The sequence below is a fragment of the Canariomyces notabilis genome (assembly GCF_033297395.1).
Source record: "Canariomyces notabilis strain CBS 508.74 unplaced genomic scaffold N656scaffold_20, whole genome shotgun sequence".
Classification (NCBI taxonomy): Eukaryota; Fungi; Ascomycota; class Sordariomycetes; order Sordariales; family Chaetomiaceae; genus Canariomyces; species Canariomyces notabilis.
The window spans coordinates 132262-150129 of record NW_027041842.1 but is presented as its reverse complement, the minus strand read 5'-3'; the positions used below and the strand labels follow the sequence as shown (position 1 = coordinate 150129).

The 17868-nt window shown below is 54.1% G+C and overlaps 8 protein-coding genes and 1 non-coding gene across 9 annotated transcripts; 7 read left to right on the top strand and 2 right to left on the bottom strand.

Moving 5' to 3' along the window:
- Positions 1 to 74: 74 nt before the first annotated feature.
- N656DRAFT_285538 (uncharacterized protein) lies at positions 75 to 2512 on the bottom strand. Its single transcript, XM_064809126.1, has 4 exons — positions 2438 to 2512; positions 1377 to 2191; positions 1228 to 1305; positions 75 to 1170 (listed from the first exon to the last, which is right to left on the bottom strand). Exons 2-4 carry the CDS (start codon positions 2047 to 2049, stop codon positions 158 to 160), a joined length of 1764 nt encoding a protein of 587 aa, XP_064667818.1. The 5' UTR covers positions 2050 to 2191; positions 2438 to 2512; the 3' UTR covers positions 75 to 157.
- A 3217-nt stretch (positions 2513 to 5729) lies between these two features.
- On the top strand, positions 5730 to 6681 carry N656DRAFT_285471 (uncharacterized protein). The gene has a single exon (XM_064809125.1). It carries the CDS (start codon positions 5838 to 5840, stop codon positions 6273 to 6275), a length of 438 nt encoding a protein of 145 aa, XP_064667817.1. The 5' UTR covers positions 5730 to 5837; the 3' UTR covers positions 6276 to 6681.
- Positions 6682 to 6801: 120 nt separating this feature from the next.
- Positions 6802 to 8794, top strand: N656DRAFT_838488 (NAD(P)-binding protein). Its single transcript, XM_064818862.1, has 6 exons — positions 6802 to 7052; positions 7130 to 7260; positions 7510 to 7794; positions 7864 to 8149; positions 8221 to 8373; positions 8434 to 8794. Exons 2-6 carry the CDS (start codon positions 7138 to 7140, stop codon positions 8451 to 8453), a joined length of 867 nt encoding a protein of 288 aa, XP_064667815.1. The 5' UTR covers positions 6802 to 7052; positions 7130 to 7137; the 3' UTR covers positions 8454 to 8794.
- Positions 8081 to 8794, top strand: N656DRAFT_736088 (uncharacterized protein; the record flags this gene model as incomplete). The annotated part of the gene is made up of 2 exons (XM_064812719.1): positions 8081 to 8149; positions 8221 to 8794. A coding segment is annotated over exon 2 (288 nt), but the record flags the coding sequence as incomplete, so codon positions are not given.
- A 111-nt stretch (positions 8795 to 8905) lies between these two features.
- N656DRAFT_757688 (cytochrome b5) lies at positions 8906 to 9546 on the bottom strand (the record flags this gene model as incomplete). Its single annotated transcript, XM_064813154.1, has 2 exons — positions 9466 to 9546; positions 8906 to 9389 (listed from the first exon to the last, which is right to left on the bottom strand). The coding sequence occupies exons 1-2, from the start codon at positions 9522 to 9524 to the stop codon at positions 8906 to 8908; spliced, it is 543 nt and encodes a 180-aa protein (XP_064667814.1). The 5' UTR covers positions 9525 to 9546.
- Positions 9547 to 10670: 1124 nt separating this feature from the next.
- N656DRAFT_714102 (uncharacterized protein) lies at positions 10671 to 11051 on the top strand (the record flags this gene model as incomplete). Its single annotated transcript, XM_064811942.1, has 2 exons — positions 10671 to 10833; positions 10927 to 11051. 2 exons carry the CDS (start codon positions 10671 to 10673, stop codon positions 11049 to 11051), a joined length of 288 nt encoding a protein of 95 aa, XP_064667813.1.
- A 663-nt stretch (positions 11052 to 11714) lies between these two features.
- Positions 11715 to 14856, top strand: N656DRAFT_781876 (uncharacterized protein). Its single transcript, XM_064815661.1, has 5 exons — positions 11715 to 13450; positions 13500 to 13577; positions 13629 to 13801; positions 13851 to 14506; positions 14569 to 14856. Exons 1-5 carry the CDS (start codon positions 11974 to 11976, stop codon positions 14609 to 14611), a joined length of 2427 nt encoding a protein of 808 aa, XP_064667812.1. The 5' UTR covers positions 11715 to 11973; the 3' UTR covers positions 14612 to 14856.
- Positions 14857 to 15191: 335 nt separating this feature from the next.
- On the top strand, positions 15192 to 15263 carry N656DRAFT_t109. The gene has a single exon. It is a non-coding gene; the product is annotated as a tRNA-Met (tRNA).
- Positions 15264 to 15666: 403 nt separating this feature from the next.
- On the top strand, positions 15667 to 17711 carry N656DRAFT_714280 (uncharacterized protein; the record flags this gene model as incomplete). Its single annotated transcript, XM_064811955.1, has 4 exons — positions 15667 to 16486; positions 16549 to 16982; positions 17044 to 17586; positions 17643 to 17711. The coding sequence occupies 4 exons, from the start codon at positions 15667 to 15669 to the stop codon at positions 17709 to 17711; spliced, it is 1866 nt and encodes a 621-aa protein (XP_064667811.1).
- Between the last annotated feature and the right edge of the window lie 157 nt (positions 17712 to 17868).

The window sequence follows — 17868 nt, the reverse complement described above, 5'->3', positions numbered from 1 at the left end:
TTGGCCAGCACGGAGTTGTCTGGCTGGTGGTCCGCCGGGTGCTCGAGCGCGGTGAACTGAGATTGCCACTCGAGCGAGGAGGCGTTGAAGATGAAGATACCCCCGGACGTGGGGGGTTCGCATGCTGGGTAATCTGGGTCGGTGTAGCCGCCGAAGACTATGATCTGGCCGTCGCGGAGGTTGCAAGTGTGTCCTGCACGTGCAGGCGGGATGTCTCCCGACTGAGGCGCCTTGATCCAGGTGAAGGAGGGGATTGAGAGGATGTACATGTCTGAGTACTGAGTTTGGTTTTTCTGTTTGGGTAAAAGGTGTTAAGAGGCAACGGACTTGGACATGCCAGCAGGAGCAAGGAGCTTACGTAGGGCTGCAAATTCTGGCCTCCATACAGGTAGATCTGGAAACTGGAGGCGTCGGGCGCCGAGGCAACAACTGCACAGGGATTGACTCTGACCGACGGGGTATCGCCCGTGGTCTTTTGATGGTACCATTCCGATGTTGCAATGTCATATACGTCGAGGGTACCGAGGTCGTCGGTAAAGGTGTCCACAGCACCGCCGGCGAGGCCGATCAGAACCCCCCTCTCGCCCCATCCGGGCACAAACACCAACACACCGTCTGCCCGTTCGGGAAACGCATCGGCCACTTGCAAGCCACCTTGCGTGATGTTCCTGTAGGCGCCTCCCTCGCCTGCCCCAGTCCCACCCGCCAAGGCATACACGCCGTCGTTGGTGTACCCCGGGTGGGTAAACTCAAGCAGGCTCTTCAGGTAAACCCTGGGAATGTGGATGGACCATCCGGGCGTGGTGGACTGGTCGAGATGCCCGCCAAAGTACCAGCTCAGGCCCAGTTCGGGCACGGACAAGCCGGCGCCTTCTGCAGCCCGTTGCACCGGCTGGTCGCCAGGATCTGAGTTCTTGCCGCCTGACGTTTTTGGAGAGGGGTATTCGGTCCATGTCTTGCTCTGGATGTTGTATCTCCATGTGGAAAACGGAGCGGGTTCGACATAGGGATTGTCAGCGAACTGGCCGCCGTAGAGATAGAGATTGTTGTAATCGTTCCAGAGGTAGCCGAGAGAGACGGCCGGAGGGCCGGAGGGTTGGGGCAACCCGCGTAGTGCGGGGGAGGTGGTAGACCAGGATTTGGTCAGGTCCAGGACTAGGAAGTCGTTGTCTGTGGAATGGATTAGGGCTGAGGCATGGGTTTAGGAGTGGGAGGAAGGGAACTTACTCCACGTATCGGTCGTCTGATCCTGCTTTGTCTTTGCCTGGCCGCCGTAGATGTACAGCGTCCCATTGAGTTGTGCGGCTTCCGATCGCAACTGGGGTTAGCAATCGCGGTTCTTCCCCCCTGCACGGTTAGGGGTTTCCCCTACTCACTTTGTTGAGCCCATCTCTTGCAGACATCTGTCCGGCTCTCGGCTCTCGTCTCAAGAACAGGGCCGGTTACCCCGGATCTGTTGCGGATGACGGGCCTAGCCCCCGCCGCGCTGAGCGGAACCTCCTGATGACCCTTGTAATAACTAAAGCAGGGAAGCACAACAGCAATGAGCAGCGCAATCGCGGAAAACCTCGTGAGCAAGAATGGACGAGGAGGCGGCACACTTGACTCAGTCTTAACTCTTAGGCGGCGACCCGGTGTAAGCCGAGAGTACCATGATCTCTTGGCTGCTGTTGGTTGTTGCGGTGGTGGTGGTGAACCGGGTTCGGGGGTTTCCCGAGACTGCTCTCCTGTCTCGGGTCTCGGGCCGCCGCTTGGGTCAACATTGGGCGGCTGCTCAAGGGTGTAAGTGCTGATGGGTGATGTGAGCTCGCCAGATCTCGGGCTCTGCTCGTTCGGGTACGACTGGCTGGGCAGGTCTGTGTCCAGTCCTAGCTCTTTGAAGATGGATTTTCGGTTCTTGGTGATCTTGCTCGCCATGGGGAATGAAGACGGTCCTCGAGAACCTTCGCGGATTCGATCATTTGTGTGTCTGTGGTGGAATTTGGGTCTTACAGGGCCCGAGGAGAGAATATCAGGGTCGGAAGACGACTCGTACTGGACGAAAGACATGATGGCGATAGCGGGAGGTACCGTACCGCTTAAGCTCTACATGAAGCCACCGACGACGATCCGCCACAAGCAGTGGTAGCGAGTGCCACTCATCAATCACTTGACGGCCTGTGACAGGTGGGAGGGTGGGCAGCGCGAGTGGCTGCAACCCAGCGATGAGGTCAGCGCGGGCGGAGCTAACGGCTGGGTGTGGCTCGATGCCAGTGGTGGTGCCCAAAGGGAGAAAGGAAGTTTGACTCGAATTGGAAAGGAATACTTTGTACAGCTTCTATGCTAGCCACTTGCTAGAGCTTGAGCAGATGGCACAAGATGAAAAGGAGCACGATGATCGTTGAGCAGTAGACAAACCTAGAGAAAAGCGAGGGCGTGGAACAGGACGGAGGTTCACCTTCATTCGTCACCGTTCCAAGAGACCCCTAACGTTATCATTCTACACTTATTCCTTGCGGCCATAAAGTAAGCACAAAGGAAATCCTGGGCATTCCAAAACCATGCCCACGGCAGTTCCAAGTTAGAGATGTAAAGTGGGTGGGAAGTACCTAACCTTGGCAGGGCCAGGCCAAAGGAATCAAGCACTGAGAACGACGACATCACTGCCAGGGAGTAGTAATGGGCAGGAAAGCTTCCAGTTGCAACGTATGACATGTCGCTACTGAAGATCAAATGAGATTGGGCCCGGGTCAAAGCCTGGCGACCGAAAAGGGAATTTGGGCTGGAACCGGAAACTGGTCTGGCTTGGAAAATGATGCTGGGTGGGGCTCGGTTGGGGTGCTGGATTTCTGGATTCGGTTTGGGAATTGATGGTTTTGTGCCTTGGCAGTTGGCTGCCTTTTAAGCGGCACCTGTTCTGATTCGTTCCCGGTGGTCGATGACCTCATCGCCTCTAGACATTACCTGTAACCTGATGGTACGGTAGTCGAGAAAACTCAAAGTGCCTCGATGCTATAGTATAGACTTTCATATTACTTTGGAGTATGGAGGGTTCATAGAAAAGTTGGCCAGCATTGACCGCTGCGGCGGATAGCGCATGCTGACATGTCCAATGCAAGTGCTGGCAACAGCCAACTTGCAGGTACGGAGTTACGACCACTATGTATGAGTACTGTAACGATTGCTATCATCGCCAACCATCTCTGTCCCGCCGGCTATGCCCCTGGGTTTGTTGCGCCGACGGCATGGGACAGGTAGCTTGTACGCAAATTTGTGCTCGAGGACGAGCACTGCACTTGGCCGGTAGAGCACTGATGGCCGATATGTGGTTTGCTCTTGTGCTATCTCGGGTGACCGTACTAACATGTGTATTGCTTCAAGTTTTATTGAAGTTTGGCACCTACCTAGGTAAGTACGCTGATGAGTTGATCGTGAAGATCGGATTGGGAAGAGATAAGGAAGGACAAAATGAATGAAAACAAAGAATAGGGGGAACGGAAACAAAAAAGGGGGCCCGATCGAAAAAGAAAAACAAGAGGGAAAGAAAAGAGAAAAGGGGGGAAATTGAAGGAAAAGACAAATTGCCCAGTACCTACCTAGCTACTAGTAACTGTACTAGTAATTGATGACTCGGATGCTTCCCTCGAGGCAGCGTATCCTTGGGCTATAGTGGCCTTGAGCAGCAAAGAAGGAGCCTGAAATTGAAAGGAAAGTCAGGTAGGAAACGTGAATAGCAATGGAGACTGATGGCTCAACCCTGGATGGCCGTGAGGACATGGGGACTACCTAGGAACCGTAGTTGCCAGTTGTGCTCCTTTCTATTGATGGTACTAACCTGCTTCTCCGATTGACGAATTGTCAAAGGGTAATAGTGGTAATGGGCAACTTTGAAAGCTGTTTGCGCTGGGTACATGTAAGAGTTGAAGTTCGTCACCATGAAGAACAAGTCCATAGTATTGAACAACCATCTAAGCCTGCCAATGAAGAGATTGTTCAAGTCACGACCAGATTACTACTAAGATTGATTGCATGCCTGTTCTCCCTTCTTATACCCAAGTAAGTTCTTGTCTCCAGATCCATGCATGTGCGGACAACCTGAAGCACATAATAACCGTAATATCCAGTAGGGAGGCCGCCAGCTTGATTTCACAATGGTATTTTACCTAATGTATGGAGCACTATCATCACAAAATGAACTAGGGTAATCAGTTTCATGCAGCAACGTAGCTAAGTTGAGACTACAATCACAATGCAGTGCTTGACTGAAAGCTCCCTTTCAGCTTTGCCCCTATTCCCATGATGGTAGGTGAAATCCGCGAGAGTATGCCGGCACCTAGCTTGTTGGGTTCAGTTGATGGATTCAGGTAATTGACGAAAGGCGACTATTATCGTCGAATCTACTCCGTACCGTGTTGGACAAAGAGAGAATCGGGCTTGTTCCGTACATGGTTCGGGTTGCAAATATTGGGTTCTCGGATGTAGTATTGTTCAGTACGGCATGCTGAATACCTACCTGGCTCTTTCAAGGGGTAGCTGACCATAGTCTTGACTCTTGACTCTTGAGTCTCATGGAGGGAGTGATGAACAAGTATAAAGCCCGGCACTGCCCTGGCTCCTATCATCTATGTGCCCATGGTTCAAGTTGTGGCATTCAGACACAATCGCATCATCACTTCATCAGTCCGTAATGTAACCTGTTTACTTGAGGTAGTCAATCATTTCCAGCGAGCCATCCACATAAACGATGGTTGTCATGTTAGTGAGTGAGTCTGGTCCGACGTTCCTTGGGCTATCTGAGGAAAGTAAATATTTACATCCCCCTTAACTCCAGCCAGACCTTGTTGGCTCAGGACGTCCTTGTCCGATTCGGATAAGCATGATAATCGATACGGTGCAAGATTGGTCAAAGGCAAGGTAGCAAGTAGTGCGCCACGCTTGAACACCATGTGGTGGTGATTGGTGAAAGACTGCCTTCGGCTTCAAGATGGAAAATGTAATACACGTGTACAGTACAGCTTCCCCGCATAGTATGTCTGCATCAGTCGGGAAATATTGGGCTTAGTTCTGACTGTAAAAGCTGTCTACGATGACATGTATATCCGTATTCTCTACCCAGACTCTGCGCAGTTGCGTTCGTGTTCCCAAGCTGTCGCCGACCTAAAAATAGCTCTTTCCCCGTATTGGTCCCGGCAATTATCCTCTGCCCCCGCGCTTTGTCTTCGTGTCCGCACAGCCGGGAAGTGTCCACCAATGCCATGCATCATGTTCGGGAGAGCCCAATATCTTACGTACAGAGGCGTTTTGCGGCCAATCCCAGCTAGAGCTGGCAGCCGTCTTTCCGTCTTCCGAACTCCAACTTAACGCATCGCCTTACCTCAGCCCGTCAGGCGCAGGCTTCTCAGCATGGAGCCGAGTAAGAGAAAGAACTCACCTCGTTTTCATGCCAGCCCGCATGCGGAGGTGTTCGATGCGAGGAGCTACCAAGCCTCGGGAGCCAGCCTGCCTTGAGGCTTCGTGTAGCAAGAATAGCCAGCACCGCGAGATCTGAGTGAGGAGTGAGCGGGAGCCATGTCGTGGCGTGACCTCCAACCTCGTGATGGTGGACACGAATTCCCGTCTCGGACTCGGCCTGGACTGAGCATCGGATTAGGTTGGCTTCGAGATGTATAAGAAGATGTTGATCATCTCACTTCTTCCGGTCTCCTAGCTCATCATCATCAGACACACTCTCAACTGAATCACCAGAGAGCTTCAGCTAGTCATCACAGCCCGTTCGAGACTCTCAAGTCAAAGCATCTCATCAACTGATTCAACTCTCAACCACAACAAACAACTCCAACAACAACCAACCAGTCAAGATGAAGTACACCGCCGCCGCCCTCCTCACTCTGGCCGCCACTGTGCTCGCCGCGCCCACTGCCGACAACCAGCAGCAGTGCACTTTCGGCACGTACCGGTGCACGACGCCCAACACAGGCATCGAGATCTGCAACGTGCAGGGCAAGTGGGAGCTCGTGGGCGCCTGCCCCGGCGGCACGTCGTGCGAGAACCTGCCCCAGAACGGCTACACTTTGCCCTTCTGCACCAACAACAAGCCCAAGATCGAGGGCCGCAACGGCCGCCCCGGCCAGAGCCCCGGCGAGAAGTGCAGCACCCCGGGACAGTACCAGTGCTTCGGCCCCTACGCCATCCAGGTCTGCGACACGCAGAACGTGCTGCAGAAGGTTGGCGATTGCCCCCAGGGCTCGCATTGTGATTATTTGAATGGGATTCCTTTCTGCGTTGCCAACTACTAAGGGGGAGGGTCATGGGTGGATTCAGGGGTTGATGGATTATGATATGATAGGGGTGCAAGATGGGTCCGAGGTTTTTGCATAATACGGAGGATTTTGGTACATAGCATTTATATGTCTTTTCGGGTCATTCCTTTGGAGCATTCATTGGTTAAGTCATCGGACGGGGTTGGAAGACATATTCATTGAAGGGGGCCATGATAATGATAGAAGTCACATATAGCACTGCACCAATCGAGGTGACACAATGAGCATAGGTACTCAACTTGACATTGCAACTTAGACTAAGACTTTTCTCTATGGAGTGATTGTAACTGATCTGCAACTCAACTGCAGTGTGCTCTGAAGGCCACGAGTACTAGACTATGGTCAACAGCTGAGGTACTACTAGTAATTAGTCGGATGTAACTAGGTAAGATAGGTACTTCGTACTAGTAGGTATAAGGTAGTACTTACTGTGTATGTACATGTAAAAGCAGGAACATCATCGTAGCATCGCAGGCCCCGCTACTGGCGGGAATCAGAATCCCTCAGGAATGGTGAATGCATTGAAGGATTCACTGGACTTAAGGAACCGACCTTGACAACCTTCCTTTGGCTGCTTTCCTGCCCGATGATTCTTTCTACGTTACCAGTAGTCACTGGCAGGGTGTGTAATACCTAAGTATTAACGGTACTATACTCTCTATCTAGCTGCTGCCTCCAGTCCGTACTTCGTTCATTCATTTTATCCTTTCCACCATCGATCTGCATCTGATTCTACCAGGGGGGTCAGCCCAGGTTAGGCACTTACCATAGGTACGGTAGCTAAGGCAGGCACTAACCTAGGCATCATAACGATCACCACATATACCTAGTAGTCACCATGTTCGAGTTTCCTCCAATGCCGTCCGTCACCGCCACTTGGCGCAACGACACCTATGCCGCCATCTCGCCAGAGCGTCCTGAGCTTAGTGCTAGGGGAAAGACGGTAGTCATCACAGGAGCTGTAAGTAACTCCAACCACTGTACTGCTGCTGATCCCTTCTACTCTCCATCCCCCGCCCTCTTTAAGTTGACCTACGCTATCACGTACCACATACTGTTACCTGGGCATTTGTCCTGCCCAGTCACTTGTCGGCGTTGTCGCCCTCAAGCCAACCCCCTGAGACGGAGTGTTATCGAGCATCACGTACAGCGTACATAGAGGGATCATTCAACGAGAATGGCTCCGCTGATCCTGTCGACGTCTCTCTAGGGTAGTGGTATAGGCAGACAGACCGCCCTGTCGTTCGCCAGCGCCGGTGCTGAGCGTGTGGTTCTCCTTGGGCGGACCGAACGCACGCTGAAGGAAACGGCCGGGCTCCTGCTCAGCACCGTGTCGGCCGTGGTTCACGCTGTGGATACCACCGATGAGAAGGCCCTCAAGGACGTTGCCGACTCGGTCGGGCAATGGGACGTTCTGGTTCTTTCTGCTGGCTATGCTTCCGCTGTCTCCACTATTGCCTCGACCGAGGTCGATGAGTGGTGGCAGGGGTTTGAGGCGAGTTAAACCATGACTTCCTTGTCTATATGAAGCAGCCCAGCTGATCCACGCGCACACACGTCACAGACCAATGTCAAAGGCACGTTCCTTGCTATCAAGAAATTTCTCCCCACGGCGAACGAGAAGGGCGCAGCCGTGCTCGCCTTGAGCAGCGGCACAGCGGCCTTTCCTACGCCATTGTCGCCGGGGATGTCCTCGTACAACGCGTCGAACCTGGCCCAGATCAAGGTTGTCGAGTACCTCGCAGCCGAGCAGCCAAACATCTTTGCTGCCTCGGTGCATCCCGGCATCCACGACACGGCTGTTCTCGCCAAGATCGGCGCAAAGCCTGACCAAGTGCCCCTCGACAACAGTAAGTGCTTCACGGTCCCAGTCATGCTGTGTGATTCCTACAGTTGACACATGGGATGCCAAACACAACAGTCAAGCTCGCTGGCGACTTTTTGGTCTGGATGGCGAGCCCTGAAGCTGCTTTTCTTAGGGGCCGTCAGGTATGGGCCAATTGGGACGTGGACGAGCTGAAGCTAGAGGCTGATGTCCTCCAGGCTGGTCGGATGCTGACAAGTGTCATGGGTGGTTGGCCATATCCTTGGCATCTGCCACATCATATGATCGGAATAGATCTGCCTTTAATAGCTGAGGAGAAGCTTGTGTAATATCCATGGCTAAGCCAACTCTTAGTGGGCAGGAAATATCTGCCTGAGTTTGCATGTTAGCCCTAGCATCAGAGCCGCTTCTCCGCCAATATGTGCTTCTCAACAAGCCGATCCAACTTGACATGATGCCCAAGCCAGGCACAAGTCTACACCGACCCAAACCCAGGGCGGAACTCAATGGGGGGGGTCATAAAAGTAGACTGTGTGCTGCGTGTAGTAAGAAATTGTGCAAAATAACTGTTCGATCGACGTACCAGAGTCTAAAACTGCCCATGTCCAAAGCCCGTAACCTCTGGAAGTGTGCTGTCCCAAATCCTCAACCATGCCCTCTCGTAGCAGCATCACTCAAAGCGACCGAATACACCTCAAACAGACCCCATCCTACCTACCAACCCTCCCCATCCCCCATCCCACTTCCCCCCCCGTCGCCAACCCTTCCCTCCAACCCCCAACTAAGCCTTCTCCTGCCCCCCGTCCTCCCTTGCCCCCTCCTCCCCAACAGCCACCAACCTGCCGACAACCAAATACTTCTCCTCAAACCTCTCCTCCCAGCCCCTCAACGCCTCCATCTCCTCAGCCCCCAAATCCGCCAGCGTATCCAGCGGCCCATCCAGATCTTTCGTCAACATGTCCTCATCAAAACTGCCACACGCCAGTCCCCTCGAGGCATCCCGCCCAGCAAAGTTTGCATAGGGTCCGCCGGGACCGTAAAAGTTGCGTCCGCGGGTCACGTCAAACACCCGTCCGCGCACCGCCAGGTACACGGGCATGCCGTTCTCCCCGTTGTAGGGGAGCAGCGTCCGGGGAGTGAAGGTTCGGAAGACAGTGGCCGGTTCTTCGCGCGGAAGGGAGGGCGGGGGTGTGGGTTTCAGGAAGGTGTAGGCTGTGTAGAGGAGCAGGCTCAGGAGGATTGCGTTAAGAGGGGTGAAGAGGGAGCTGCTGGTTGGGGGTTTTTGTGGTTAGTGGGTGGGGATGGAATTGGAAAATGGCGGTGCGATATGAACTGACTTACCTGCTGCTGGCATCTGTGTTGGATGCGGCTTGCGCAACTCGCTGTTGGACGTAGTCCATTGTGGTTGTGGGATTCGGAGCGTGATGGCGGAGAAGTTTGGAGGTCCGGAGCTTGAGCTCGAGGCGGGGATATCGACCTTCCAGGCTGGGCGGGATGTTGAAAGCTGAGCTGAAGCACTGTTCAAGTACTTCGTAAGGGTCCGTTTCTCATACACCAGACGCCGGAGTCGATCATGCAAGGGACGGCGGTCAGATCTTTGGAATGAGAGGATGTTGAGGCGGAATGGTTGCGGCTCCTTCGGCTCGGATCCAGGTTCGAACAGCTCACTCAGCACTCCGGCGGGGACCTGCAGGTCGGAGCTGCTGGATCGCGGAATCAGCGAGAGCTTGTAACTTACCGATTACTTACGAATATTACGTACCGGTACAGCATGTATTAGCCGCACGGGCCAAGCTCCATCCCGCTTAAAGCAGGAGCCCGGAAATCCATCACAGAACACGGGTTGTGCCGTCTGCAACCCATAATCGATGATATCAAGCTGTATGGTCCTCAAGGTGCGCATGTACTTGTCTCGGTATCCGCGCAGTTTCCCAGAACGATGAATGTCTTGTCGCAATGTCTCATCTCCTTTATCGAGCTTGCGGTTCTTCAAGAGGGAAAAGGGCCGAGGTTCGTCGCTTTTCTGCAACCAGCGCACTTAACACATTCACAAAGGACATCACTTACCGTATGATCTCGCGAATAAGGAAAATTAGATGTGGCTTGCCCAGCCAACCCAGCGCAGCAAAAGCGAGCAAAAGACGCAGGATAGCCACATCTAGCCACACCTGCCCGGTGCTCTCATTGGTGAATGTCTGACTTTGCGGGCTGAGTGTATCCACATCTAATTTTCCTTATTCGCGAGATCATACGGTATCTGAGTCTCCATACCCTTCCAACTCTTAAAACCATGAAAACGCGTCATAATCTAGAGCCACTGATCCGTTACTTGGGCCCGCCAAGCACCGGACATTTCTTCCATTGGCCCAGTCCGTCAGCCCCGAGCTGCCTCAAACGAGATGCTGTCCAACCCAGCCGGAACCGTTCCCTTGCCATGACGTATGTAGAGTGCTAGGTATAGGTATATATCACACTTAAACCGCTACTTCAGTTTGGCTCTCAAATTGCTCTCTACATCAAACACAATACTACACAACCCAAGCACAATGGATTTTGTCAACAAAATGACCGGCAAGGGCTCTAGCAACGCCCAAGCGAACCAGCCTCAGCAGCAGGGGGGTTCCAGCTCAGGCGGCATCATGGACAAGCTCCACGGAATGGCAGGCGGCGGTCCCGAGAGCGAGAAGAAGGAAGATTCGCTCGACAAGGGTAAATTTGTTCCCCTCACCTTGACAGCGAGACATTGCTATCTCACGAGCTGCTCCATGACATGGCCTCGGACAGTAAGCTAACAAGAACCAGGAGTTGATTGGGTCCAAGAGAATGTCCTTGGGCAGGGTCCCCAGAACAACGAGAGTGCAGCCGAGCAGGCTAAGGACAAGTTCATTGCTGGCCAAATCCGCGGTCAATTCCAGAACAAGCAGTAGGAGGAGGGAGAATGTCGTGCTGGTACACAGGCTTGCTCTGGCAACCGACTGAGTGGCGGACAGGTCATGTATCAATGGTGACTGATGACGCTCTCATTTGATGATGGATTGTATTCTTTTCAGCGTCTTGCATTTCACACCAAATTGACTAGTTAAAAAGCTGTCAGTCAGAAACTATGTTCGCACCAAATCAACGTGAATCACAATGTAGTATGGGCTCGAAAACCTAATCTGACACACATCTCAATAAAGCGTTGTAACAAACCATTCGAGGAGTAGTCGGAAGATATGATGTAGTGTCGATGGTTGATACGCCAGGTTGTCGATTTGTTCCATGGCCGTATTTAGGGACGACAGGTGCCATCGAGTTACAAAGGTCAGAGACGTATAGAAAGGAACACAGCCTCCTAAGTTGTTCTTCGCGAGTAATTGGAAGAAGGTAGGTAACCGCCGGGGCATATGTGACGTCGACGTGAAATTGCCCAACTCCATCCGTTCAGTATATATGTATTAATCATGTGTAATTATCGTACTTGTATGCACAGTACATAACGTTATAGACAAGGATGGCTCCTGAATCTTGATGCCGTGGCGGCAGTTTTGCGGCAGGTTCCAGGCTGCAGCGGACCCCACACGCAGCCCAAGACCCCTGCGATGGGGTCAGTTTGTCCAAGCCAAGGCCCGCGGGCGCAACCTGGATCTCAACAATAACGGCGCCTATCTCGACACTTCACAGCGTCCAACCCCAAACCTTTAGCCAAGTCCAGCCGGAAGCAAAGACCAAAGCCTGTTGTTCGTCCGATTTACGTTTTCCTACACTGCAAACTACACACGCTGTCGACGCTGACATTCAAGCTTTCTTGGCTTTTCAGCCTGGCTCCCCTGCTTGTTTCACCCAACTCCATCGGATAGCGCCCTGTGCATGTCTCCGCTCAACGACGACGTTGCCTCTCCGAGCCAACCCGGCATTCATCGAAAGCAGTCGATACCTGACAATGCAGAGCTAGCAGCTGTCTCTCAGAGCTCTTCTGCGGGCGTACTGGCAGCCCCCGAAGTTGAATCGTCGCCTGATGGCGCTCATGTGACCATGCAGGGCGCATCCGGGGACGATAACATGCGAGACCTCGGCAACGATGCGTCTCAAAACCCAACTGAGGACTCGTCCCACGCCTCCCGGGGCCTAGGCGACCAAATGAAAGAGCAGGGACAGCGATCCGAGGATGCAGGCGACCTAATGTCCTCTTCGATCGCCACCCTAAAACCATTGACCTCCCCTGCAACCACAACCGCCGTGCAGTATCTCACGACCGAGTCCAAAACTTACGTCGATCCCACACCGCAGACACCCATTTCTTCTCGGCCCCCTTCAAGAGCGCCTTCCACTTCCGCCAGGTCAGCCTATGAGTCGTCGATCGCCTCCCCTGCCGGCTCACCAAAATTAGATGGAACATACGACGAGAAGAGAGATTTCAGTGAAGATGAGCATGAACGCGGGTCGAGGTCGGAGATCCAAAGTATCATGGAGCAGTTCAGTGAGGAAGGCGGTGGCCCGGGCGCCCACGAGGTCATGAGCCCGCGGTTGGAGATGGCGCCTCCCTTCTTGAGCAACTCCATCCAGCACCCGCCTCGAAAATCAAGCCTAGAGCCCCTGGCTCCCTGCCTTGCACACCAGATTCAAGAGCTCCAGGGCCTTCGGCTATCGACGTCCTCCCCGGGAACAGCTCGATTAAAGGGAAAGGCGATCGACGACCAGGGACCGCCGGTCCCACCCAAAGACGCCAATGTCTACTCCGCTGCCCCGGGGCGCTCGCAGGACGATTTGCGTGGCAGCGTGGACTCGCCAATGTCCCCGATTACTTCACTCCACCGTCCCCCACCACCGGAGCCCGAACCCGAACCTCCCTTACCGTTTGACTTCCATCGGTTCCTGGAGCAGCTGCGCAACAAGAAGGCTGACCCGGTCGCAAGATACCTGAAATCCTTCTTGTCCGAGTTTGGGAAGCGGCAGTGGATGGTGCATGAGCAGGTCAAAATCATCAGCGATTTTCTTGCCTTCATCTCAAACAAGATGGCCCAATGCGAGGTGTGGAGAGATGTTTCAGACGCCGAGTTTGACAACGCCCGCGAGGGCATGGAGAAGCTCGTCATGAATCGGCTGTATAGCCAGACATTCTCTCCCGCAATACCCCCACCCCAACCAATACCCGGAGCAAAGCCGAGGAAGAGAGGCGGCGAGCGACCGATGGGCCCGGGGAGACGAGGTCAGCATCAAGAAGATGTTGAAAGAGACGAGATACTCGCCCAAAAGATCAATATTTATAGTTGGGTGAGAGAAGAGCATCTTGACATCCCGATAGTAAGCGAGAGTGGGAGGCGCTTCCTTAAACTCGCACAACAAGGTCTGTCGTTCCACGCATTCCGCTAGAGTCTCCTACTCACTCGGCGCAGAACTTCTGAAGATCAAATCCTACCGTGCTCCACGAGACAAGATTATATGCGTCCTCAACTGCTGCAAAGTCATTTTCGGTGCGTGGCTTCAATGGTCCCCCGTCGTCTAGCGCTACTGACGCTCCCCAGGCCTCCTTAAGCACTCAAAATCAGACTCCTCCGCAGACTCGTTCATGCCGATGCTCATTTATGTCGTCCTGCACGCAAACCCAGAGCACCTGGTTTCAAACGTTCAGTACATCTTGAGATTCCGAAACCAGGAGAAGCTTGGCGGTGAGGCCGGATACTATCTCTCTTCACTTGCAGGTCTTCCTGCCATCAGCTATTCGCGTGCTCTGCTAACAGTCGCAGATGGGGGCTATCCAATTCATCGAAAACATGGATCGTACCACGTTGACGATTACGGATGAAGAGTTTGAGCGGAACGTAGAGGCCGCCGTCTCTGCAATTGCAGAGAAACATCGTGCCGAGTCGCCCCCGCCCCCTCCTCCGCAATCAGAAAAGTCGGCGACCCTCAGACCGCGTACCGCTGCTGAATCCGGCCCTTCCTCAGCCCGCACTTCCCTCGACGCCGATGCGTCTTTGCGACCCACAACCCCACGCCGCTCATCCTATTCAAACGAAGCGCGAGACAGCGGCGAGTACAGCGGAAGTGACGAGAAAGCAGCCATCACAGGCCTGCTCCGGTCCATCCAGAAACCCCTGAGCACCATCGGCCGCATCTTCCTGGAAGAACCGTCGTCTTCCTCCTCGTCGACAGCAGCCGCAAGCACGAGCATTGCCAGCCCGGCACGGACGCCACTGCCGGAGCGCGCCGAGAGCGACTTGCGCGCGCGGCAGCTGCTGTCGGCCGAGGAGGCGGCGGCCCGGCAGGCGAGCGCCGAGGCCGCAGAGGCGCAGCGGCTCTCTCGTGCGGAGCACGCGAATGTGGTGGAAACGCTCGCGGGCATGTTCCCTGACCTTGATCGGGAGGTTATCAGTGATGTGGTTTATCAGAAGGAGGGGAGGTAAGTCGGCCTACCTATCGCGCATTCGTTAGATCCCAGATTGACTGACTTTGCTCTGGCAGGGTTGGATTGGCTGTCGATGCTTGTCTCGCGCTTTCTGCGTGAGACTGGACTCTTGATTAGTGTAATAGAGGGCAGCAGTTCGTTAGTAGAGCGTGCCAGGCTGGGATGCTGCTCTCTCGCTTCTTTTTCGTGATTATTTCTGGCTTTTGTTTGCAAGCATGGACGGTTGCCGGAGGCTATATATCCTCATTTCTAGGTTGCATCTGCATAGCTTGGGCCAGGTGCAACGTACACACACCCATACATACATACATAAGATAATGGTAGTATCATCCCGCTTGCTAGAGATGCTGTGTTGCTGGTTGAGAGACTCATGAATTTGCCAGTCATATGGCAAAATTGGTCTTCTGTTTGGGTCCTGGGCCTTCAGTCCACTGTTCCCCTGTCGCACGCATTTCTGCTTCCCTCCAAGAACTGGCGCAAGTTTGAGCGCAGACGGATTAGATACCTGTCAATACTCAAGGAGGGAGGTAGTGAGACTGTGAAGTGTCAAGCATAGTAACGGAGGCTTCTGCTCTGGAAGATAAACGTTGAGCATCCGGGGCTTAAGGAGACAAGCAGCCACGCGGTCTACATAGATTTGGTTTTGTACCCTTGTCTATCACTCAACAACAACCACAGCAGCTGCGTGGCGCAGCGGAAGCGCGCCGGGCTCATAACCCGGAGGTCACTCGATCGAAACGAGTCGCAGCTATAAACTTTTGCAATTTTTTTGGACCTCAGCAATCCAGATTTTTGCTGCATAACCATGGAGACATCTTGGTTCAGAGGTTCTTGCCTTTTCTTTTCTGGATTTTGCATTTTGTATCCGTACCGCCTGCCTTGCTCTGCCCTTCCTTCACTTCGCACCTTGCACGCTGAGACGCTCTTGTCAGGTTGTGAGTGTGAAGCCTTGCTGAGTCATCAAACCGCAATCGCCTATCAGTGCCTTATCCTACAAAGTACCAACCAAAACCTTCCAAAGGCCAAATCCAACCCGTCACGCCCATCGCCGCTTTCGAGTTCACAAATCCACTCTCTCAACTCTCAAGCCATTTTTCTCTTTTCCCTTTTTCTCCTCCCAACCTCCTGCGCAGCGCGGCGCAAATGTAAAAAAAATGTGCGGGATCCACGTCTCCCTCTCCCCATCCACATCCCTCTCACCGTCCCTAACTACAACCCATGATCCCTCCACCACCACCAACAACACCTCCTCCCCCTCCTCTCCCTCGTCCCCCTGGTCCCCCACCTCCAGCTCCATCCCAGAATCCCTCGCCCTCGCCTTGCGCGCCCGCGGACCAGACCATTTCGGCCAGGTCCAGCGCTCCGTTGTCACCCCCACTGCCGGCGGCTGGTTTGTGTCTCTGTTGTCTCTCTGCTTCACGTCCACCGTGCTGGCGCTGCGAGGCGACCATGTCGCGCGCCAGCCGCTTGTGGGTGATTCTCATGGCGGTGAGGGGTCGGTGCTTTGCTGGAATGGCGAGGCGTGGCGGGTTGGTGCTGGTGCTAATGGTGTTGGTGAGGGGGGTGGGAGGGTGATTGGGCTTGGGGAGAATGATGGCGAGGTTGTGTTGGGGTTGTTGATGGCTGCGTCTTCTTCTGTTGGTGCTGGTGCTGGTGGTGGTTGTGGGACGGGCTCGTCGGTGCAGGCGGTGATTGAGGTTTTAAGGGGGATTGAAGGGCCGTTTGCTTTTGTCTATTATGATGCTGCGGCTCAAGTGTTGTTTTTCGGTCGGGATTGCTTGGGCAGGCGGTCGCTGATGATCAAGCACGACGCGGGGAGTGGGGAGATGGTACTCTGCAGTGTTGCTGTTGAAGGCGAGAGTTGGAAGGAGGTTGAGGCGGATGGGATCTATACGGTCAAACTGCGCGCAGGAACTGGGATGCTTCCGGAACGCCATGAGTGGCTTGTTGACGACGGCGGTCCTGACTTGGTGAGTACATCGTCGCTCGTCCGGGCAGACTTGCGGTGTCTTTCATCGAAGCGGCTGTCCTGTCAGACTTACTCTACTGGCTGCAGGTCTCCGGAATTGGCAGGTTCAATAAGGCACTTCCCTGCGGCGACCATCCTGCGCTGACGGCTGCTTCGTCGTCGGTGGCGGAGCTTAAGGAGCAGCTGGTTGAGTCGTTGAGGTTGAGACTGCTTAATGTTCCCCAACCCCCTTGTGCAAGCGGCAACACCCGGGTTGCTGTGCTGTTCTCGGGTGGACTGGACTGCACGGTGCTGGCAAGGCTGGCTCATGAGGTGCTCGAGCCCGATCAGCGAATAGATCTCCTCAACGTTGCCTTTGAGAATCCTCGGGTCGTTGCCCAGCTCCGAAAGGAGTCCAATGGCAATCCGCCCGACGTCTATGAAGCCTGCCCGGACAGGATCACTGGCAGGAGGTCGTTTTCAGAACTGCAAAAAGCCTGTCCGGGGCGGGCATTTCGGTTTGTGGCTGTAAGTTGTCCCTGGCTCCCCTAGTCCCCGACATGCTCGGTGCTGACGGCTTCAGGTAAACGTTCCATACACGGAGACTCAAGCACATCGGCATCAAGTCATATCCTTGATGCGTCCTCATAACACGGAAATGGACCTTTCGATTGCCTACGCCCTGTATTTCGCGGCCCGCGGCCAGGGATGGTGCACGGAAAGCTCCAGTCCCAATTCCCATCCATCACCGTACACGTCCCCTGCACGGGTTCTCCTTTCTGGCCTAGGTGCCGACGAGCTCTTTGGCGGGTACTCTCGACACCCCTCCGCGTTCCAGCAGGGAGGCTACGCCGGCTTGATTGATGAGCTTCTGCTCGACGTTGGTCGGCTTGGCAAGAGAAACCTCGGGCGAGACGATCGAGTGATGGCTCACTGGGGTAAAGAGGTGAGGTTTCCATATTTGGATGAACGTCTAGTGAGATGGGCGATCCAAACACCGGCATGGGAGAAGTGCGATTTCGAGCATGGAGAAGATGTCAGTGGTGTTGAGGCAGGCAAGAGGATACTACGTCTTGTGGCGCTGGGGTTGGGCTTGCCAAACGTGGCCAAGGAGAAGAAGCGTGCCGTGAGTATAACATCTACTTCCTGTCGCATTGGGCATACACATTGACTTTGTTGCAGATACAATTCGGCTCCCGGACGGCTAAGATGGAAAGCGGCAGAGTCAAGGGAACGACACCGATATCATGAGATGTCGGCGTCTGGGCACATGCGGGCGATGATGATAGATGACAGATACTTCTGAGTCACGGTCGCGATGGCAATCCCGTATGGTCTTGTGTGATGCATTGTGGTTTCCCTCCGAAGCCCTTGCTTGCCGGGCCACTGGTTTGCATCGTTCTTTTGA